The sequence below is a fragment of the Rosa chinensis genome, chromosome 2 (assembly GCF_002994745.2).
Source record: "Rosa chinensis cultivar Old Blush chromosome 2, RchiOBHm-V2, whole genome shotgun sequence".
NCBI classification, from domain to species: domain Eukaryota; kingdom Viridiplantae; phylum Streptophyta; class Magnoliopsida; order Rosales; family Rosaceae; genus Rosa; species Rosa chinensis.
This window is the reverse complement of record NC_037089.1, coordinates 50,070,606-50,095,291: the sequence shown is the minus strand read 5'-3', so window position 1 is coordinate 50,095,291 and position 24,686 is coordinate 50,070,606. Positions and strand designations below refer to the sequence as shown.

Genomic DNA, 24,686 nt, shown 5'->3' with positions numbered 1-24,686 from the left:
CGAGTTTTTGACAACCTCGATTAGTTTCAAACTCTTGGTGAGCGCATTATCTAGATAATCTCATCGGTTACTGTTACGGTTAACTGCATCAAGTCACATCCTGATTATCTTTAATTATAAATGCGCTAGTGTGTCTTGTTATGTTTTATCATTTTTTCTCAATACTTGCACCACCCAATATACTTTTTAGTTTCACTTAATACAGCTTGTCCTCTTTCCTTAAAAAAAAAAAATTAATCGAAAGTAATGAAATTGATCCTATTGACCAATTAAACAGAGAAAGAAAGAGAAATAGACCCAAATTTCGGAGTTTCATAAAATTGCCCATCTCTTTTTCCTTTTATTTTTCTTGAAAGGTTATATTCGTATTTTTCCTAGGAAAACAATTCGAGGTTTAACGGGGTCTGTCTATTGCGAGTTGCCATATACACCCGCAACCGCAAAAAGCCTAAAACCCTCTCAAGCATTCGCCGCTCTCTACCTTTCTTTATTAAACCCTAACTCAAAGCATCCCATACTGGTAATTTTCTTCTTCTTCTTTCACCATTGATTTGTGTTCAGTTGACGCGTTTGTTTCGGAAGCTTAGGATTGGGATTTGTTTTTTTGTTTTGTTTTTGACTGTTTTTGTGTGGCTCAGTAAAAGAAAGGGGAGAGATGAGTGAAGAGGTGGCGCAGCCGTTGGCAACCGTGCCGGAGATAATATTGAAGAAGAGGAAAAGTAATGAGGAATTGGCTTTGAGGAGGAAGGAGCAATTGGAGCAGAGGAAGTTTCGCCTTAACAAGAACAAGCAAGAGTTATCAAGAAACCTGAGGACTTTGTCAAAGAGTTCGCTACAGGGTATCCTTTTCTTCCCTCTCACTACTCTAATCTTTCCTATTCTCCTGTATTCTTGATTTCATAAAAGCTTCAAATCACAACAACACTTTTGTAATCCAGGATAATTAGACTTGTATATGGTAGATGTCTTTCAATTTGATAATGTTAGGTAATCTATTAGGTGTCTTTCAACAACACGTTAGGTAATCTATTAGGTGTCTTTCAATTTGATAATGTTACCATAGGTTCATTGATATCTGAGACTTCATTTCACGGGCTTCCCTATATTCTGATTCAGTACTTGATTGAGATATTTGCTGTCTTTTCAGGAGGTGGACCTTGTCCAAATGAAACACAGGTTGAAGAAAAGAGACCAGCATTAGAGACAACGAACCCCCAGCTTCTTTGGTCATTCGCATACAGGGGTGGGTTTCCTTTCTCAAATTATACATTTTTGTTTGTCAATATCTCTGTCTTCAACTCTCTATATTCTGATCTCTTAAATATTTTCTTTCCAGGAAAAATGACATGCATCCTGCTGTTAGGAAGAACTTATACAGCCTAAACTTGAGGAAAATCTTCAACGCTGTTTTCGTGAGAGCAGATGAAGCAATGTTAGAAAAGTTGCAGAGGGTGGAGCCTTATGTTACCTATGGGTAAGAGCGATGTGAATCCACAACATTAATTTTTGCAAGTGGATGAACCTATACAAGATCTATCGGCATATTTTCATTCTGAAATGATCACTACAATAGTCTAGTACTTGATTGCCATGCTGGTGGAATGACTTAGCCTGGCTCGTGTTACGTTTGATCCCTTTCCTCTTATGGGATTAATCGACTTACTGTGGGTATCACATAATGGAAAAGCGTAACATTAGGATAAGGAGTGCCTCTTTTTCACCTAATGATTGAGTTATGTTGGTTCTCTGGACCTACTTACCATTTATTACTCTATGATGAAGAAACTGTTAATCTCTTTGATTGATTGAGAACAATTTCAGCTCATGTTTGTGACTTCGTATTAGATATGAGCACTTTGTGTTGCTATTAAACTTTTTAAGCTCTATATCTAGAAGCGGACTTGTTCTTATGCTAAATGTATAGTAATTATAAACTTTGCAGTTCTAAGAGTATAAGATGGAGTCGTATTTTAAAATTACCTGGATTTTTTTAAGCATTCAACTGTATGAGAATTTGAATCTTTCCTTATATGGTTCTCAACTCTCATATCTTGTGTATTTTGGATCTGTTTATGTTTCGAACCTTACTTTTGTTTTTGGGCATTCCCTAATAATCGTGCCTTAGTTTGGCATCTTTGTTCTAAGACTTCAATTTCTGGTTGCAGTATTTTGTTCAAGGTTGGGTAACAGGATTTAATACATGCTTAGCTGTGAAGAACTTTTTGTATGCATAATATTGACTTTGGCTGCACAAAGATTTGTATATATAGTATGGTTTGGTTGACATTGTGTCGACAAACATTCACCATGGAGCTGAGGTTCTCCCAAATTTAATCAAAGACTAATTCCAATATTAAAGTTCATTAGTCTAATTTAATTCATCTTGTTGCATTATAGGTTTCATAGTAATGATCATAGTTTTCTTGTTTCCCTAGGTATCCTAGCCTTAAGAATGTGAAGGAGTTGATTTACAAGAAAGGTTATGCAAAGATAGGCAAGCAAAGAGTTCCTTTGACGGACAACAACTTGATGAAGAGGTATTTGAATGTCTTTCTCAATATTGGGATAATATCCTAGTCTTCTCTTTTTAATTGCTACGTTTTAAGATTCCTTCTCTTATATTCCTCATTGTTGTATATGGCAGGCACTGGGGAAGTCTAATATCATATGCATAGAAGATATAGTGCATGAAATTGCTTCTACTGGTAAATATTTTAAGGAGGCTGCCAGCTTTCTATGGCCCTTTACACTCAACAAGCCAGAAGTAGGATTGAAAGGAGTAAAAGCACGTTACCTAGATGGTGGAGACTCTGGTAATCGGGAGGATAAAATCAATGATCTGATTAGCAAGATGAATTAGCAAGATAAAATCTTATTATTGTAACAAGGACCCGACGTTTTCGTTTGTTCTTTATCTATACTGGAAACAATGTCTGTATGGTGACTTTGATGCAGTTAAAGCTGTTAATTTGAATGTTCTTGCCCATTTTCCAATTCAAGAGTTTGTTTTAGCTGCCATTCGTGAAAGCTCCAACATGAAACTGTCATTGTATCATTAGATTTAGAAATATGTGATTTCTATTTGTGATAAGAGATTCGACCTCCATCAATTGACTATATGACTGCATCCTACTGTATTATAAATGATGTTTAGACCATATACACAATTGTAACTATCTACAATCTGTTTCTCTTTGGGTATTGACGTTCAGTCGGATCAGAAGGCATATGTGAATGTCCTATGCTTCAGCCACGGCGATTTTGCTTGTTGGAGCTTCGTTCAAGTGGGACTGTGGCTGGTGCAACAAGGGATCGATTGCCCTTTTTGGTGGTTTGCCCCTTTGATTGCCCTTTTGGTGGTTTGGCCTTTTGATTGTTTTGTGGTTTGGCTACCTACGTTCTTATTCATCTGTTATTGTTGTTGATTATTTGATGCGGAAGATGTTCTTGGGTGCTAATGTATGGATTTGGTGCTCTGTGTTGCAGTTGGCGTCTCCTAAGCTCTCTAGATCTGATCAAACTGTAATCCTGCAAGCTTGTGTTGACTATGTTTGTCCGTCTTCCTCATAACTAGTTGTTGCTTGGGTGACCTTTGTTTGAACTTGCCTGATTTGAGCAATTAGCGTACTTTTTTTTTTTTTTTTTAATGTTCGTCCCATGAACAAAACATTTTTCATTTTTATAACAAAAATGTTGACAGAGTTCCAACAAGTTCAAATTTTCATTATGAATTTTTGTAAAAATTTAATTCCTAATTTACCCCTGTTGAAAATTAAATGATAAAAAAAAAATAGAAAATCACAATCAATCTGTCTCCATCTTCTTCTCCCTCACTTTTTCTCTCACCTGGGTTTCTATTAGCTATCAAATTATTGGTACGTCTACTGTTATATATTCATAATCAACACCCAATTGTTGATTAGTAATTGATATATATGTGACTGATAACTCTTCCCTGCGTTGCACCGTTCTTGAAAGTTTCAGCCCTAAGAACCAAGCTTCTATTGAGGTATGTGATCTAGTCCAAGTTTTTCTCTTTATCTCTGCCACCACTCAAATTCGAGGAATTCCCTTCGTTTAGACAATTAGTCATTAGTCCATTGCAATTGAATTTAAAAAAAAAAAATCATACTCCCATTGAACTTCACCCCCAAAGCATGACTTAAATATCTAAACTTGGATCTTGGAATATAGTACTATATGTCCTTCCTCCAAACGATTAAACAATAGGCTATAAGGATGTAGCTAAGGCAGCAGATGTAATCGCAGAATATAATCAGAACCAGAAAAGTGGTGTGGAGGTTGACAAGATAAAATATATTAAAAAATGGACAAACTGGAAGATTAAGGGAGAAATATTGAAGAGGAGGTCTAAATAGTAAATGGGAGGTTACTAGAACCACCCATTTTCAATTCAAAAAATACAACGAAAAAACAAAACCAAAACCCAAGACCACCCAAAACTATAAACCCTAGTGAGAATTGGAAAGGGTCCGAACAATCTCCATATATTGATTAGTCTCAAGTGTCTAACATGGCCATTTTAACTTCGTCAAGGAATCGTGTGGTCTCCGATGTCAGGGTCCTCAATATTTTGAGGCACAATTCGAGAATCTTCTTGCAAGATTTGTCTAAGAATGTGTTGCCAAATATTGGAATTTTGAATGAACTGGGATGTCGTAGCAGTGTGTAGCTTTGTTGCTGACGCATTATGCTAATCTTGTGTTGAGAAGACCTGAATTCTTCGGCCAACTTGTGAGGATTTAGAGAATAGGATTCGACCCTAGGAAATCGAGCTGTGACTGCTTTGCCGGCATTTTCTGGGAAGGAGGAGCGTGGAATCGAAATCAAGCGGCTTTGAGGAGGTGGGACAGTCTGACATGGATATTGTTCATGCCTTCAGGTTGCATCCACTGTGCATGGCTACATCGGAGAAGAAAATATTGCAAGCAATGGGCTTGTTAGTGAACAAGATGGGGTGGCGGCGGAACAGATTAAGAGCATCATCCCAAGGTGTTAGTTGTTATAAGTTTGTTTTGAAAGGATTGGTAAAAGATGAGAAGTTGAGTTGTCTACTGTCATTTCGACTCCAGAAAAGTACTTTATAGGTTTGTAAATCAATATCTTGACCAAGTGCCTCAATTGTTGGATGTGTACCGAAGAAAAGGTGACAGCACTAGGCTATTGATCTCCGGAGGAGCTTCTAAATGCTAAACAAAAAAGAGGTTTCTCAATCATTTTTCTCAGCCTTCAATTCACATTTTTCTTTTTCTTTCGTTAGTGTTAGTTCTAATTTGCCATGTCCTGTTACAGTGAAATTACTTCTTCATGCCATTTTTCATCAATCAGGTATTTAACAAGAGTAGTCGACTATTCTATGTGAAAGCTGCCATGAAAGCTTGAAGAAGAAGAAGAAAGTTCCAAAGAGAATCTGAGAATAACAACGACTTAATGACTAAATGAATGAGAAAATGTTAGGGCTGAGACTTTAGACCCGAAAAACTGAGGAACCAGTCCAAACCGATCCTAACTGGTCGGTTCGGGTCTGTTTTATCTCTTAATTTAGTTGTTTTGCTTCGGTTCGGTTGAGAGCTATCGGTTCGGTTTCGGTTCTCATATTAATTTTCGTCTTTACCCGAACCGAGTTGGTTTCTAATATATTGTATAATTTTCTTTGTTGGTGTCAGTTTTAAGTGGGCTCCCTATATTGTTATCCTTTGATGAGCCCATGTGCTATGATTTCTTTACATACATCTCTTTCTCTGACACACATACCTACTTTCTTCTTTAATTTTTGCCCACATGTACCTTCCTTGAGTTCTTCCATCTCTGCCACACTTCTTCTTAACAGTTCAAACTCATCCTCCCACTCCACCAAGCTCACAGATGTCGAAGAATACCCAAATTCACAACATAACAAGCTCCATTCTCTACCAAATTTGGCGGTCAACACTATCTCATAGTTTCTCTTATGCACCAAGCTAACCAAAATCCAATTCCAATTTGCTTTCCATTTCTTAGCTTTGAATTTTCGTCTCTGTTTCTCTGCAATAACAGCCATCGAGAATGGCAATGGTGATTTTGTCTTCGATGATGTTCGCAATTCAAGCTCCTGCTCCTCTCGTCTCTTAAATCTTGGGTATCTCCAAGTGAAAGACAAGGATATTCTTTCTTATTCTTTGTAGCTACTGGTCTCGAGTTTCTCTTCTTCTCGAAGCTACTGATTTGAGATCGATCAAGATTGGATTCACCGATTCAGACAGACAATAGAACTGAAGAACCAAAAATGGAACCGATTTTTATCGGTTCGGGTTTTGCTCGGTTCTAGAGACTGGTATCCTTCAAACAGATCCAAAGTTTAGTACATCGGTTCTGTGCCGGTTCCGGCTAACGGCGGTCGAGAACCCGACATGTCCCAGCCCTAGAAAATGTACAGGAGGAGAGACTATATATAGTTAGAGGTAATATACTGGATGAGTGACACATGTCACAAATCAATAGCACAAGACCTAACTAACTGTGCATGCTTAACAGAAATTAGTTACCTAATTAACAAGCTAATTAGCAAATCATCGAGCTTAATTGATTACATAGGAATTGACTTTTATAACCCTAACAGCCCTCCTCAGCTTGATGGTGAGAAAGCAACATCAAGCTGCTACAGAGATAGTTGTGCTAGGGTGAGCAAAGTCCCTTAGTAAACAAATCTGCAAGTTGATCATGTGAGGTGACAAACTGAAGCTTGAGAGACCCTGCCTTGACTTGATTTCTAGTGAAGTGAACATCAACTTCAATATGCTTCAGTTTGGAATGATAGACAGGATTTATAGCAAGAGCAATAGCAGAAATATTATCACAGTGAAGAATGGGAACATCTGCAAGTACCACATGTAGGTCATGCAAGAGATGAGTGAGCCATAAGATCTCGAAAGTGGTGTCTGCCATGCTCCTGTGGAGGACCTGGAGACTGCTGTTTGTTTCTTGCTACACCAAGAGATTGGTGATCCATATAGTAGAAGCATAAACCCTGTGGTGAATTTTCTGTCATTGGGATCACCATCCCAATCAGCATCACAAAAGGCTTCAAGTTGAGGCAATTCACTGGAATTTCCTCTACTGTACTTAATGCCATGAGTGATAGTACTTTTAACATATCTCAAGATTCTTCTTGCTATAGTAAGATGCACATCAATTGGACAATGAAGAAATTGACAGACTGAGTTAACAGCAAAAGCAATATCAGGTCTTGTAAAGGTAAGATACTGAAGACAGCCAACAATGCTTCTAAACTGCAAGATGTCATGAGACTGTAAAGCTGTTCTAGTGTCCTTTAGAAGCTTAAGACTAGATTTGCATGGTGTGTAATGAGTCTGACAGTCTGCAAGACCTGACTTGTGTAGCAAGTCCTTTGCACACAAGTCAGGTCCTTTGCATACTTGTGCTGTGATACAAAGATACCATCCTGCAAGTATTTTATCTCTATGCCAAGGAAGAAGTCTAGTAATCCCAGATCCTTCATATCAAATTCTTCTTGAAGAGCAACTTTAACTGTTTGAATAAGATCTTCACAGTTGCCAGTACTTGAGACTTTTTGTATTGCTTGACAAACAGACTTGGATCAACATATGAATAGGTAAAACCAATAGTAGGTAGATAGTTGGTGAATCTTTCATTCCATGCTCTAGGGGCCTGCTTTAGGCCATACAAAGATTATTCAGCTTGCACACAAAGTTGGTTGGCATATTTGGATCAACAAAGCCACCAGGTTGAGTCATATATACTTCCTCATTTAGTAATCCATGCAGAAATGCATTTTTAACATCCATCTGATGTAATTTCAAATTTTTGTAAGCAGCAATGCATAGAATTAACCTCACTGTTGTGTGTAGTAATCTGGGGTTCACTTAGTCTCAAGTGTCTAACATGGCCATTTTAACTTCGTCAAGGGAATCGTGGTCTCCGATGTCAGGGGTCCTCAATATTTTGAGGCACAATTCGAGAATCTTCTTGCAAGATTTGTCTAAGAATGTGTTGCCAAATATTGGGATTTTGAATGAATTGGGGATGCCGCACTATGCCAATAATGCCTTCAGACGACACATTTCAGACGACAGAATTTTTGTTTCTGTCGTCTGAATCTTTTAAACTTCTTTAGACGACATATAAATTAATTCTGTAGTCTGAATAGCATGAGAATCCATACTATTTCACTTTTAGTAAGTTAGAAATTCAGACGACAGATATCTGTCGTCTGAAAGAACCAATAAATTTGCATGAAAAGTGGAAATTTAGGACAACATTCATTATGTCGTCTGAGTAAATGGAAACAAGTGGAAAATTAGGACTACATTCATATGTAGTCTGAGTAAACGGGAAACTGATAGCTAATTTGCTAATCTAAAGTATTCGATCCCTCCCTTGGCTATTTCAGTTTTTTCATCTTTCACTACTAGAATTATGGCGTAAGACATCACCACTATTAAATCGGTCGGAATTGCACGCGATGTAAAAAATACATGCTAACATCACTTTGTGAAAAATCGATTTCTGTTGTGATTATAAACATCAGTCGTTAAATTAACTGATGTGTAAGTCTTGTTCAAAAATTTTGAAAAAACGCGAGGGACTAAGTTTGAAACTTTTGAGAAACGCGGGGACTAAAAATTTCATTCCCCCCATACTTGTTATTTTTTCACTCGAACCCTAACTCTCACTTCCCTCCACGCTCTCTGACCTGAGCTCATTCTCTCTCACTCTTGCCTCCTTCCTCTCATGCTCTATTTCCATGGCTACTGTCTCTCCCTCATTAACCACCTCCGTCCCCTCACCGGCGCCATCGCCTCTGCGGGCAAGCTCTCTCCGGCCGCAAGCTGGTGCTTCTCGTCCAACAGAAGGCGGAGTGGCGGGAGAGGAAACGCGCCCGACGCAGTAAGCGACGAGAATCAGGATCCGACGGTGAAACCGAGTCGAGGTCCGAGAAGAAGAGAATCAGAAAAAAGAGAGGAAAATGGAGAGAAAAGAAGACGACCCAGTGAGCGAGGTTCTCAGAGATCGATTCAGCTCTCCACCATCTCTATCGCTGATGCCGAAGGTACTAAAATCTTCACACTCATTAATTCGACGGCTTTTGATTTCGTTTCTGGTTTTTTCTCAGTTTTCAATTATAGTTCTCCAAGCAGCGAAGAGAAGGGCATGGAGATATCAGAACCCGTGGTGGCTTGCATTTCCGACTTGACCTTCAAATTAATTTACTGGTATTTTATTTAAAGCTTTGCTGGTTTGCTTTAAAATTGAGAATCGGAAGTAATTTTGTGATTAATTTATACAGTTCTTATGGCGCATAGCACTGAAGTTTTTCATTGTATTGACTTGGTGGAATGGGTATCTTGAATTCGATTCGATATCTTGAATTCTTGCTGTGTTTGATAGTGTGAATTTCTCTCAGGTAGTTGCTGTGCAAGGTAAGTTTTTGAAAGTTGCTATCTTAATATATACATTATGTCCTGTGTGTGTGTGTCCTGTGTGTCCTCTGTGTAAATACATTAATATATTTACTTTGTTTCTGTGTGTTTACTTTGTTTCTGTTTTGTATAACTTTAATCACTTCATCATAGGATACAGAGATATGGTTTTGATTTTGCCATGACTCTGCAGGTTTGCTGCTTGTATAATATTCGTGGGACTGATGTTGATTACGGTCCAGTTGTTCATGCCTTTGCGATAGTTACTCTGAACTCAGCTTTCTTCTATGTAGACAAAAGGAAGGTTGAATCTGAGGTCAGTTGACTCATATGTATCTATTTTATCATCTTCTCAGGCAATATTCATATGGTGGTGAATACTGGTTTTCAGTTTGAACTTATCAAGACTCTGGTAATAATAGATGAATTGACTATTGACTCAGTGTGAATTTTATTTTTGCTTGAATGTGAAATCGCAGCAATTCAAGCCAAATTATACGGCACCACCTCCTCTATTTCATTACGGTGGTATTCTAATGAACTTCCGGTATCTTTCAACTTATTTCTCCGTATTTTCAAGGTTTTCTATTTTGCTGCAATAACAGACAGGTCCTTCTGGAATTAACTAATTGAGAAGCATTTCTTTTTATTTCAATATGGTATTGTGATCTTAGGGGGAATTGGGAGATTTCTAGAAGAGACTTGCAGAATCCTGGATTCCTAGCAATGGTTACTACTGATCTTGAGTACATGAATAACGACCTTGATGATGAATATTCAGCTCCCTCTTCAAGAAGCTTGCTATGCTGCCGTATAGTTGCTATAACTGTAACACCTCTCTCTCTCTCTCTCATAGCTGTTTCTTTTTTACTAATTTTAATGTACAGCATACATTTACATATTTGATTATTTTCAGTTTATGGTTCTTCTGGTTTTACGCCATATGCTTCCAGTCATAATTAGTGGAGCTGGAGAGTACTCATTGACACTGTTCACAGTGAGTTTGGACAACTCTGTTCGTGTTAGAAAATGAAATGCTGTTCAGGAATATGTAAAAGAACTCTTAACTCCGTATTCACATAAAGCCCTTGTGATTATCATTTTGTTTTTCTCTTTCCTTCTTGATTCTGGGTTGGGGCAGATGGGTTTTGCTCTGCTGGGTTTGGAGCTAGTGCTCCTTATGTGTTTTTAATTTTTCGCAATCAATTTCTCACACTTCAGAATTGCTTTTATATTACGTATGAATTTCTAGATTTTAACAACATTGAAGCTATTTTTGTAAGATTATAGGGATGGTTCTGAGGGTGAAACATGTAAGATACTGTTTGTAGGCATTATATCGGACTACAAGCAGAGTAGAGAGAAAAAAAAGCAGGGATTAAGTTTGTTTGGTTTGTTACTTTTGCTCTTGTTTTGCGATTTGCTGTTGTATGTGATATTCTATATCCTTATGGGGTGCTTGCTATGTCTATGTTTGAAATTGATACCATGTGGCATCCTTGTTTGCATTTTGCTTATAAGTCGAAATTCTGAATTCAGGTTTCCTAACACCTATTTGCTTGTTGGTGTTTGCAATGATGCTACCACTCACAAGTTTAAAGGGAAAACTGTTATATCAATCACATGATGGCAATAAAGATGATCAACCAAGCACATGTTCGTAAGGGGTAAGCCAGTTATATCAATCACATGTTCCAGGTTTCCTTACAAGCTGGTTTATTTTTTTCACTCTTCAAGCTTCATTCTTCAATCAATCGGTCTCTTGCTTTCTGGGTTTTCAATTTCATGTGTTCAATTTGCAGCAAAGCATAGACGTCCTCAAGTTTGGTTCGATTTCTGGTTCGATTTCGAATTCTTCAAGCTTGGTAAGTTGCTGCCTTTCTGGGTATTCAGTTCTTGTGTATGATACTATGAATAATGAATGATTGGTAACTGAGAAGAGTTGTATGAATATTGCTTACTGTCTTCCTATTATTGTCTTACTGATTGAGTGATTTCTTGACAGCTCAAGTGTGAAAAAAAATAGTAACTAGTTTGCAGCTGCTGCTACTCTAGTTTTGTATCATCATTTTAGTTTCTGAAGAAGAAGTTAAATATATGTCGGCTGTATAAGAATTTGTTGGGCAACTTTAGAGGTTGACTTAAATGGAATTGATTTCATCATGTAGAAGTATGCACACATCAGTGGCGTGTTTTATTTTGTCTATAGACTTTACCATTGGGTTAGACCAAGTCATATCACCAAGGCTTCTGGTGTGACTTGGTTGTAAGGTTGGGAGCTAAGCTGATGAGGTAGACTAGTTCATTTGGATTCCTTGAATGAAAATCAGGATGTATATGTACTCTGAATGAAACCCTAATGTTCTACACTGTGTACATTGAATTGTACTTTCCTCTATACGTAACTTCTTTGTTACTAAGTTTCTGAGTTGTTCTGGTATGCTTTTGCTTGTCAACAGGAACATGGAGGCGATCTCAATGAAGCCGTGAATGCACATTTTAGGGAAGGAGATGTACACAGGTATCACATTTTCACTTCATCTCATTCCTTTTATTTTCTTGCTCAACTTTTAGCAGTAATTTTAGTAACATTCTGCGTCTGTGTCTTTCTCTTTAATACTTGTTTTACCTTTGTCTTTTTTGGTTCAGTACAAGTCCTTCATCTACTGCTCCCCCACAGTACAATTTCCCTCAAATGAGTAATCAGAATCAAGTAGCTCCACAACAAGGACTTATGCCACTTCTCTCTGTTGCCAGGAGTTTCAAGCCTACAACTGTCACCCACAATGTGAATATTGATTGGAGATGTAGGGTTATTCTTTACTGCAGTGCTACTGATATCCAATTTATGCTACTGATGGAAATGTACTTTGGAAATGTACTTTGGTGGGTTAATTTATGCAATGTACTTTGGTGGGTTAATTTATGCAATGAGGAATTGATCTTATAATTAATCTACCTTTTTGATGACTACTGTACAGAAACGCGAAGTTTATTTTCTATCAGACAACATAAAACTGAAGTTCAATTGATTATCAAACAACAGAAATGCGAAGTTTTATTTTCTATCAGACAACAAAAACTTAAAACTGTAGTTGGAATACAAAACAGACGACATAAAATAAAGTCCTACAACTATTTAGACGACAGATGAGCATATTTTCTATCAGACAACATAAAACTGAAGTTCAATTGATTATCAAACAACAGAAATGCGAAGTTTTATTTTCTATCAGACAACATAAAAACTAAAACTGTGGTTAGAATACAAAACAGACGACATAAAAATGAAGTCTTACAACTATTTAGACGACAGATGAGCATATTTTCTATCAGACAACATAAAACTGAAGTTCAATTGATTATCAAACAACAGAAATGCGAAGTTTATTTTCTATCAGACAACATAAAAACTTAAAACTGTGGTTAGAATACAAAACAGACGACATAAAATGAAGTCTTACAACTATTTAGACGACAGATGAGCATATTGGTAACGTCAGACAACATATATATGTGTTCTTATTTGTTTTCAGACGACAGAGGTTTTATTAAAACTGTAGTTTGTACCTCATTTCAACAACATTAATATGTCGTTGTATGTGATTAATAACTACAGAAAGTTCCAAATCCTTCAAAGTTGGGTTGTTCAGACGACAGAGCCTTACGAAACTTCTGTAGTCTGAGTGAGAACAGACGACAGAGGATATCTGTCGTCTGATGCCATAAGAGATGACAGCTGGATAGACTACATATAATTTGCATATCAGACGACAGATATCATCTGTCGTCTGAAGCTATTATTGGCATAGTGCCGCAACAGTGTGTTGCTTTGTTGCTGACGCCTTATGCTAATCTTGTGTTGAGAAGACCTGAATTCTTTGGCTAGCTTGTGAGGGAAGTTAGGGAAATAGGATTCGACCCTCGGAGTTAAAATGGCATCATCATTCACTATAGAAACATCATTGTTTGCAGGAATTAAAGGTTGGAGGTGAAAACCTTAAGTGCTAACTCCCGTCCATTTCATTACAACTTTTAGCTTAGCCTAGTTTACATTTCAAGTATTCATTTAGTATTTCCGAATCAAATCATCTCCAAAACCAAAAACAAACCACTACACTATCTTGCATATATTCACCATGAATTTGGTTCACTTGTTTGTGATTTGTACATTTGCATATTCATCTAGCACCCTTTAGGTTTGCTCTAGCTAGAGTGGGTTTTCCAATCCCTTAGGTACGATATCCCCTACTCATAATCCTTAAATTATAACTTGGCCCTTATACTTGAGTGTGGCTATTTGGCTAACATATTTCCTTCTTCAACTCAAAGCTTCAAAACCAGTTTTTCACCAACAATTCTTCGGTCAAGTGCTTCAAGGTTTCCTTGAAATCTTTCTAGGATGGAGGAAGCTTTCCTATGCTTGCACCTACTTGAAACTTTTCATGTTCATGCCTTCAATGTGAAACTCATGAATTATAACTGCAATTCTTCAACTTGGGTAAGAACCAACTTGTGATCCACCATCCTATAATTTTAAACTTGCTCATGATGAACTTGCCTGCACTTGCAACTTATGACAAATACTTCTTCTTCAATGACTCCCATAGTTCCTTTGTAGTTTTGCAAGTCAGATACATGTCATAGAGGATGCCATCCAATCCATTAGAGTGTGTTTGGATAAGGGAAAAATGATGGAATTTAATTGAAAGTGAGGATTTCATAATTCCTAAGAGTCAATTCCCTCGTTTTGCATTATTAGATTAGAAATTTTAAATTTCTATGTGGAAAAAAAAAATGAAGGAATTCATTATTTAAATTCAGCACTTCAATTTCCACCAAAATATGTGTCATTTACAAATTCCTTTGCAGTATTCAATTTTTATTTCCAAAACAAGACTTTTTTCTATTTTATTTTTTTATTTGTTTTAAACTTTCTTAATTTATTATACATTTTAAATCCTAAATAGATACAACCAAACAATAGAAATTGCAATTGATGGAATTTTAGATTGATGGAGTTAAAGTTTCCATCATATAAATGCCCTACGGATTTTATAATTTTCTCATCCAAACACACCCTTAAAGATATGTTTTCTGCATAGAACTCACTGCGTGTCTATGAATCTATTGCATTCAAAGTTGTCTTTAACATATACGGGTTCCAGTGAGGAATTTTGAAAAAACATTCATTGTAGATTAATTTTAGTTTTAAAATTTAAATATTAAAAAGTAGCGCACCCTAAATTTTAAACTTGGCCCATATGTTAATTTATTTTTTTGGTCATATATATGTTATTTCTTTACTTGAAGTATTTTTTGGTCATATATATGTTTTTTTTTGTCATTTTATTTTCTGTTTCTGTTTAGAAAATTACATGTAAGTATCATTTTGAAACTTTAATTAGCCATAAGGCCACCTAAATTTTTTATACATATAAGGCCACTTCTATCTTCAAAATATTTTGTCTATGAGAATTGTGCCCTTCCACAATTTCTGACCTCTCACTTTCTCTCTCTCTCTGTTGCGTCCCGAACCTAGAATTTACAAGTTACTTTCGTGTTGGACGGTGAATTGTTAAATATTTTCAATTTTGAACCTTTTTGGATGTTTTAGTGGCCCTAAAAGTTGACTTTTTATTCGGGTCAAAATTTGAGAAAATGTTCTTCGTGAAAGTTGTAGGGGACGTGAAACCGAGCACGTGCATATGTGGTTCGTAAAAATCGGACTTCGTATGCGAGAGTTATGGCCAAAATTGTAAAGTTACTGTTCATGGTAACTTTTGATAAAAAAAAGGAAATTTACCCGGGTAGGTTTCCATTTCCGGAAACCACCCCAACTCTTTCTCTCTCCTCTCCCCCGATCTCTCTTCCTCCGGTTCGGCCATTTTTCTTCTTCCATCAAATTCCGGCCACCAACCGGCGTGCCACCGGTCACCAGAGGAGCGCCTCCTCCCTCCGGGCACCCTAGCAACCGGGGTTTGGACGATTTGGCCGGAAAACGCCGATCGAAGCAAAAACCTCCTCCGGCTGCAGTTTGATACTTTTGCCGATTCCCGGTGATTACGGCCACCTCCGGTCCCATCTTTCTGTCGAAGGTTTGGTTTTTACCACTGATTATTTCCCCTATGGTCTTGTAACACGATTTGAAGTGTAGAGGCCGGAACGAATTAGGGTTATTGAATTTTCTGGGTTGTGTTCTTGGATCGATTTCGACTGTTTGTAGTTGTTATTTGTAAATGTTGTAGGTATGAAGTGGAATCAGTGTGTTGAGTAGGTGTTGCACCTGAAATTTGGTGGCCGGAGGTGGAGGTTGGCACCGGCACGTGAAACCCACGCACCGCCACTGTAGGTGGGGCGTGAGTTGGCGTTTTGGCCGGAAATTTCGACTTGTTGTTACTGTAATTAATCCTTTTTACGTCTAGTTGATTAATCGAAGCTTGGATATGGATTTGGAGGTGAATTGGATATGAATATTGGTGTTTATTCAAAGAATGGAGAAATTATTAAACGAATTATGAGGAATCCATCCATCGGATTTCCTCGGTTTGGCCTTTGAGCCTATATATTAAGGAGATAATATTATTGAAGAAGATTGGGAGAAATTGGGCAATTAAAGTTGATATTAGGGTTGATTTTAATTAATCCAATTTAGTTTTCCATCCCGAAATTAAAGTTACGAACGTTATATTGTACAGGACGTGAGGAGGATTTCCTCGAGGAGGTTTGGATCGACGGCAGGCTTAGCCGTACTTTGTGAGTGGACGTTTGTTTTAAATAAGTGATGCATGCATTTATTTATTAAAGCTTGATTTATTTTATTAACGTATTTTTCCGAGCATATAAAGATAATTGTGATTTATCTTATGGAATTACTTCTAAATATTATTTCCATGAAGTGATTATGATTTATATCGGTTGAGAATTTGGTTATAAAGTTATTATGCTCGGATTTGAATTTATATTTGAGACTTTATTTTTAAATGGAGTTTAGTTGGAATAAATCTCCATGTTTATTTATTGATTACGATTTGGCATTGGGAATGCCTCATTGATGATTTATTTATTTCTTTAGCGTGTGGGACACGCTGTTAATTTATACGGCTTTTTACGAAAAATCAGAGTACGGTTGGGAATCGTACCCGTAGTTTCTTTATATGTGGGACATGGGGAAGCTTTAAAGATTTATCGGTTTTAAACCGCCATACCCAGGGTCGTTATATATATATTATATTACTGGCTAGCCTATTAGTACTCCTCCCTACTTACTATGTGTTCGTAGGCGAGTAGAGAAGAGCATGGGATGCTCTAGAGTGTGGGACACTCCGACCCGAGCCAATAAGGCTCCCTTCTTTCGTATGGTGAAAGTCCTTCCCCATCTTTTATTATGATTTGACTAGCGGGGCTAGTCCGGTTTATTTTATCCAGCGGGGCTGGAATGTTTTGCACGAGTTGTGAACTTAAAGAAATACGTTTTATAAACGTTGCATGCATCGAGACTTTATATTGTAAACTTGTGGGAAAGTATAAATTTATCTTTATTGATACTTATTTATTTTGTCCACTCACTCTAACGTTTTTATGTACTTTCCCCCTGGGCCATTTGGTTTAAATTGCCCAGATCACAGTGCTGCGGACCGGCATAGGAGCGGAGGCTAGTACCACCTTTGTCATCCATTCTCAATAGGTTATTGATTAACCTACTTATTGTATTATATTCCGGGTCTGTTCCTTAGATTGCTCTGAATACTTGTTCAGAGTGGATTTATACATTTGTATAATTATGTGTGTAAGAGAGTGGTTTATTTTGGGAGGTTGTTGAACGATTAAGTTGCTGGGTTGTATTTGTTAAGATGTTTTGGTTGTGAAGTTCGATGTTTTTATTTGGAGAATTTTTGGATTGTTGCTAGGAAGCAGGGCGGCTTCAAGCGTAGAACTTAAATTATATTGAGGAGTGTTTTCAGCAGGTTTAGGGTTGCCCATTTTTAGGGGAGGTTCTGTCGAATTTTCTCGAAAAGTGGGTCCCGCAGGTCCACCTAGGAGTTAGGAGGGTAATTCCGGGGTGGGTCCTGACACTCTCTCTCTCTCTCTCTCTCTCTCTCACATCAAGAAGTTGTTGCAGACCTCACGAGGACATCAGCGACGACCTGGAAGCATGGCGTGACTATTCCTCACAAACCAAATCAATGTCATTGCAGACCTCACAAGCTCGCCGGAGATGACTTAGAGGCAAGTCGTAACCGAAACGATGCCGTTGCGTACCTCACAATCGCCGGTAACGACTTGAACGACGCGATCTACACAACAATGTCATCACAGTCTCTGGCACTTTGATGAGGGCTTCCACCACCAATATCGCCTCTTCCTCCACCTCACCTACATCTGGTGACAACGATAGGGCCCTCGGCTTCTTCATCCTCAATCGAAAATCCCAACCAAAAAGTCTCTCCCGCTTTTCCAGATGGCCTATAGGTCTGACAGCGACTACGACTACCTCTTCAAGTTCGTCTTCAACGGTGATTCTGGCGTCGGCAAATCCAACCTCTTGTCCAGGTTCATTTTGCAACGAGTTCAACCTCAAGTCTATATCCACCATCAGCGTCGAGTTTGCCACTCGGAGCATCCACGTCAATGATAAGATCGTCAAGGCCCAGATTTGGGACACCACCAGCCAAGAAAGGTGATAAGCCTTTCAATTCCATTCGTAATTGTCATTGGATTTGGTTTAGTTAGTTTATCTGGATTTAATGAATTGAATCAAGATCTATGACGTCCAAGTCTCAGCCTCATTATATGATCTTGAACTATTGAGCATTACGTATCTTGGAAATGAGGGATTCTAATGTCTATAACTATGAAAAGTTTAATCCAATGATGGATTCTAAGGTCCTCTATCACTGTTTTTTATTATTTTGTTGTGAAGGAGACGGAGTCAAATGGCCACCATTCTGATTTTGTCTTTGATTTTTGCTGTCATTGCAATTGCAGAGCTTTTGTTTTGTATAGACCTTTTTCTTTTCTTTTTGTTAGTGTTTTGCACAGCTTTTAATTGCTTCTTCTAATCGGGGAGGGGGCATATGAAGTCTTGGTATTGCTTGTGTTGTGATGTATTTTGATTGATGAATAATGAACCATTTCTTGTATGTAATTTGTTGCAATTAGTAACTCTCTATAACTGTTATAGAGGCTTTTCAACATAGTGATAGTATATTTCTATGTCTATGTTAGTAGCTTCTATTTCATTTTCATTATTTCAAGTTAGCAGCTCCGTGTAATTGTTCTAGTGGCTTTTCAATATAGTGATAGTAGCTTTATGTGTCTATGTTAGTATATTTTCAAGCTAATATCAATAGCTTTTGCTTTCAAATCAGTACCTCTTTGTAACTATTATAGTGGTTTTCTATCATAGTGATTGTAGCTTTCTGTACCTATGTTAGTATCTTTTCAAGTTGATGTCAGTAGCTTTTCTATTTTCATTTTGATTGATTTTAAGTTTTTTTTTATGTCAATAGTTTATCAAATTGGAAAATTAGGATTTTGTATGAAATTCAGTTTTCTTTACGTTGTGATTTCATATCTCTAACATTTGTTGTTTGAGATTTGTGTTACACTATCAACATGGATAATCAATTGGTTTTGTTGTTGGTGAAAGTACCTTTTTGTGTCGGTGACAATAACTTTTGTTGCTGGTGATAGTAACTTTTGTGACCTCGTTGGAAATCTCACCAACGTAGCTTTTGTTTGTGACAGTAGCTCTTGTTGCTGGTATAGTAGTTTTTGTGACCTTGCCGGAAATCTTACCAACGTAGCTTTTGTTGCTGGTGATAATAGCTTTTGTGACCTCACCGGAAATCTCACCAGCGTAGCTTTTGTTGCTGGTGATAGTAGCTTTTATTGCTAGTGATAGTAGCTTTTGTGACCTCACCGGAGGTTACCGGAAATCTCATCAGAGTAGTTTTTGTTGCTAGCCATAGTAGCTTTTGGTGTTAGTGACAGTAGTTTTTGTGGTTGCCGGAGTTTGCATGAGACTCGCTGGAGGTCGGCCGGAGTCCGGTCGAAAGTTGGTCGGAGGTCAGCCGAAGTTGACCGGAGACCTCGCCGGAGAGAAAAGAGAGAATGGTTGTTGACTTTTTACTCTACTGGCATTTATGTAAATATGTTGGTTTTTATATCCAAAATATAACACTATTTTTAATCTAGTGGTCTTATGAGGGAAAAAATTAGTTGGTGGCCTTATGACTAAAAAAACATTCAAATATGCACTTATATATAATGAACTCTTTTCTATTCTGCTTTAAAAGGCAAACTCGCATAAAAAGATTGTTTTTTTAGATAAATTAGTTCAGAAAAAGAGTTGGCTGAGAATTATGATATGGATTCAATAATTAAATATTTTTAGTTCTATTCAAGAGTGCAGCATCAAATTTGAGTAGGTATGTTCTTTTGTCATGGACTTTTGTTATCTAATTTCTATCAAACGTTATAATATTGATTTTTATTATTAATTAGCAATTTGATTATTTGATATGTATTTAATATATGATGTGGTTTAATTTAAGGAAAGAATAAAACATGTCACTTGTAAAACTTATTAAAAAAAAAAAATTAAAGCATTAGTAAAATTTTATTAAAAATAAATAAAAATTTAGCCCACCCAATTTTAAAATCCTAGCTAACAACGCCATTGGTCTTTGAGATTGGAAGTTCTTCTGCCATAAGTTTCTCTTGAGAAATCACATGGGCAAAGTTCAAGTTGTTGTGAGGTAAACAACAATTTCTGTTGCCAGCTTTTGAAATCAACTCCATTAAAAACCTCTCTGGTTTCTCAACATGAGAGTTGTTCTTAACAACATGCAGCGATTGATCCATTGTTGTTTCTGTCTTAGATTGTTAGAAATAGAGATTGTAAGAAACGGATCAATCCTCAATAAGTAAAAGTTGTTCATGTATATATATAAGACAAATAGATGAATGGTAAGGATTGCAAGTAATGGTGCAATCCTCAAAAAATAACATCACAAAAAGATAGACCAAAATATATCAACGAATCAAATATGAACTATATGTATATATTCTGATATATCTATGAATAAATTGAAAGAAAATCAAGAAATCAAATTCATAGAGTTGAATTTTCAAAGAGACTTGCTTTAGTGCAATGTCCTAAGATAGAAATACGTCCCTACACATTTGTTGTAGATCTTCATGGATGTCTGCCTTGCAAGATACAACTCCCAATCTAAGGTTTGTAGTATTTTATTTCTCATAAAATAAAAAATGGTTAATGAATTTTTGTTTGAAATTTAAAAATTTAGGATAATTTATAACAAATGCAAGGTTAGCATGATGGTTTATCTGCGACTTGAATATGGTATGGTCATTTGTTAGACAACTTTTTTTTTTTTGATAGATTTCTAGTAGTTGGATCAACTCATTCAATCATAAAGTAGCACGTCATCAAAAATGAGCCCATCAAGTTCATGTACACTCCTAAGTTGACTAAGCATGTCATCTCATCGCCACATCATAAAACATGGACCTCACATGAGTCACTTCAGCAAGTTAACGGACTCACTTAACGGAAGACTAACAGATTGGACATATTGGATCAAAATTGAAAGTGCAAGGATTTTTTTTTTTTTTTGAATAAGCAAGGATGTTTCTAATGAAATTAGAATAGCAGAAACTGAATGATTTTACCTTTAAAGTTTAGGGTAGTAATGAGTATTTATCCATTATTTTTTTGTTACATTGGAGCATGATCGAACCCTTAATATAGTCTAGTTCTAACTCAATTCTCTACTCTTCTCACCAATTGGGCTATTCCCAAACATTGAAGGAGGATCGAACCCTTGATATAGTCTAGTCTTAACTCAATTCTCTGCCCTTCTCACCACTTGGGCTATTTTCAAAGGCACTTTTATTTATTTCAAAGCATAGCAATTCTTTTTTTCCTTTGTATGTGTTTTTTTTTCTTTTAAAGTTATTTTTTTTTTCAAATGTGGATGTTTTTAAAAACCGCATATTGTTTTCAACTCGCACACAGTGTTTTCAAAATCTCGTCTACTTCTGGAATGTCACATTAATTATTATTATTTTTTATATTCAAAATCTCTATTCTAGAACCTCCACCAACCTCCACTCCAGCTATAAAATGAACGTAGACCGTCGAGTTGGTACGTACATCGCACATATCATATCTCATTCTTCTAATACATGACGGATAATTAAGATCTTGAGGAATGCCAAGATGTGAAGATGACTATTGCTGGTGGAGAGTTTAGTTATTGTTCTTATCGGATCAATGATTTACCAGAGGTATATATATCTACCGCTTTATCTCCTGTACATGTTCTCTCATGTTTATGATTTTTCTTGCTTTCATAAACCCATAATATCTTAGTGCATGTTCCTCAAAAGATTTTAGAATTTTCATATTAAGTTTTTGTTTTGTGTTTGTTGATTTTTTTTTTTTACTGCTTATCACGTTGTGATAATACAATTTCTATATTTCTATTTGCAAACTACCGACTGGGGGAAAATAAATTTCTTAAGAACCGGCCTTTATCTAGTTTAGATATTTTTACTATTTGGCTAACATGACTAAACTATTTTGGGGCATGGGATGACCATGGATTAGGGCTGTCAATGGGTCGTGTTGGGTTGGGTTCGTGTCGGGTCAAGGTATTTGTCATGTCGCAAGATACAAACCCAAACCCAACTCATTTAATAATCGTGTCAAAAATTTAAACCCAAACCCAACCTATTTGTTAAACGGGTTACCCGTTTCCAACCCGCTTAACCCATTTAATAAATGGGTTGTGTCATGTTTAACAAAATGACCAATTAAGGTTAACAATGCAACCCATTTAACTAAAAAAATGCATACATTGATTAAATTCACTAAAAACTCTACAAGACGAATAATATAAATAATTATATATAATTTATAAATAATTAAATCCAATAATTATAAAGCAAAATATTTCAAATTGTCTAATCCTATGATCAAATACTCTCAACGTCTAAAATTTCAGGATGAAGTTTAGCATAATCGGGTTATACGGGTTCACTTCGTGTTGGTGGGTTGACCGGTGGCCAACCCATTTATTAAATGGGTTAACCCATGGCTAACCCGTTTTTTAATCGTGCGCGTTCAACCCGTTTTATTTCGTGCAGGTTTCGAGTCGTGTTGTCGGGTCGTGTCGGAATTGACAGCCCTACCATGGATTGATGAACCCTTTCTCCACAAGACAAAAAGAAAAAATGTTTACCTAATTTTCAATTTTCAAATACTTAATGTCATCTTGGGTTTCTTTTGAAACACATTCTCTATTTATGTTTCCTCATTTTTATGGGTATTTCTAAGTTTTTGTCAAATATATTTATCCGTGATCTATATATTCAGATTTTCATTTATATGTTTTAAACTTTAATTCAGTTTAGTCTTTTCTATTCGTAAGATTAATTCACAACTTTTAATAATAATTGATGCAATTTAATTACTGGCAAAACTTATTTTTAAGACATTATACACATCACACGTATGTACACCAAGTTAGCAACCCCACATACATCTATTTTTAACTCAATGAGTAGTGTGAAAAAAAAAATTATACAACTTAACTAATTAATTTAGATAAATAAAAATGTGATTACCAAAAAGACTGCATATCTCCTTATTTTGATTCATAAGGAAATGTTATTACCAGAAAAGACTATATATCTTGACCTCTTTTACAGTTAACATTTTTCCTATATGTTTTATTGGCTGATAAATAAAATCACAATAAACAAAACAATAATTCCTAATTAGGCTAGGTTTCAAACTCCTTTTTAAAAAAAAAAATAATAATAATAATAAATCTGAAATGTGATTACCAAAAAGCTGCATATCTCCTTATTTTGATTCTTAAAAGAAATGTCATTACTAAAAAAGACTGTAGATCGTGACCTCTTTAGAGCATCTCCAATAAGAGATGTCAAAATTTTTTGTCAAATTTAAATTTGACAGCTGACTTGGCAAATAGCATTTTGTGGACTTCACCTCCAACCCATCTGTCAAATCCAACCCACCAACCCAACCCCTTGTTTTTTTAACTTCCCCTTCTTACTGTTGCTTTGTTCATCGTTTTGGCTGGGTTTGCAAACAAAACCCAACCCATCATCAATTATTTATTAATCAATCTTTCTCCTTCTCACTTCAGCAATCTACCGCAACTTTTCTTTTTCATTTGTCTTCCAACGACTCCTCCTCTTCATCTTTTCCCTCTGTTTCATATTGAGATCATGAACAAGTTTTTTAGTTTGAGTTTTTGGGAAGCAGATCGAGATCAGAAAGATCGTCATGGCTGGTGAGTTCTTGTTCATTTATTTTCCAACAATTCTTTTCCATCTTCTCTTCCTCATCTATCTCAATTATCTGCAGTCTAAAGTTTCTTTGAGATCGACATACAACATCAATGTCGAGAAGAGAGAGAATTTCAGATACATATCAACATGTGGGATTTTAGATCGACATCGAGAGAGAGAATTTCATATCGAAATCGAGAGAAAGCTCTAGATCTTGTCGTGATAATAACGAATCTAGCCATCTTGGATTTCAAATCGAGATCGCGAAGAAGTTTTTCGGTTCAGGTTTTTGGGAACAGACCAATTCCTTTCTGGAAGAAAAAAAAAAAAGCAATCTTTGAAGACGATGAACGGATGAAGATGAGCTATTTGAGGCATTTGACAGTTTTGAGAGATCTGTCAAATTTGACAGATTGGGTTGATATGTCAAATACACGTAGGATTTGACAAATTTGTTGGAGTTGGTTTCACAGGCCTTATGTTACCGTTGGAGCTCCACGGTAGATTTTGACACCACCGTTGGAGATGGTCTTATGTAGTTAACTTTTTTGCCATGTGTTATTCACTCAAAGAAGTAAAAATATAAGGACAAAAAAGGTAATAAATTCGAACAATATCCAATGAATCCAACCATTTTTCTATATATAAAGGATGAAAAATACTGTTTTACTGTTTCTTATAAGGGGCGGAAAAGCCCTATTTGTCCTCACTGTTCCAGGATAATATCAAGAAGGCGGAAAGGTCATTTCTGACCTTGCTCTTCTCTGCATTGGATATGGATCGGGTTTGGAATTCAGCCACTCAGATCAAGAAATAAAAAAGCTTAGTTCAAAATTTTTTTGTCCTCACTGTCTGACTACAATATGAAATTGG

General features: G+C 36.4%; 2 protein-coding genes across 6 annotated transcripts; both read left to right on the top strand.

Moving 5' to 3' along the window:
* Positions 1-362: 362 nt before the first annotated feature.
* On the top strand, positions 363-2,971 carry LOC112184455 (60S ribosomal protein L7-2). Its single transcript, XM_024322718.2, has 6 exons — positions 363-520; positions 639-885; positions 1,184-1,243; positions 1,337-1,474; positions 2,436-2,547; positions 2,645-2,971. Exons 2-6 carry the CDS (start codon positions 656-658, stop codon positions 2,858-2,860), a joined length of 756 nt encoding a protein of 251 aa, XP_024178486.1. The 5' UTR covers positions 363-520; positions 639-655; the 3' UTR covers positions 2,861-2,971.
* A 5,709-nt stretch (positions 2,972-8,680) lies between these two features.
* Positions 8,681-12,251, top strand: LOC112189725. 5 transcript variants are annotated; one of them, XM_040515021.1, is made up of 8 exons: positions 8,681-9,091; positions 9,655-9,777; positions 9,941-10,008; positions 10,136-10,289; positions 10,378-10,458; positions 11,056-11,128; positions 11,264-11,326; positions 11,921-11,969. In XM_040515021.1, exons 1-6 carry the CDS (start codon positions 9,008-9,010, stop codon positions 11,086-11,088), a joined length of 543 nt encoding a protein of 180 aa, XP_040370955.1. In that variant the 5' UTR covers positions 8,681-9,007; the 3' UTR covers positions 11,089-11,128; positions 11,264-11,326; positions 11,921-11,969. The 5 variants fall into 5 exon arrangements, 4 of the variants coding, with proteins under 4 accessions (XP_040370955.1, XP_040370956.1, XP_040370957.1 ...); XM_040515022.1 differs by having other exon boundaries at positions 11,001-11,128; XM_040515023.1 differs by lacking the exon at positions 10,378-10,458.
* Positions 12,252-24,686: the final 12,435 nt, after the last annotated feature.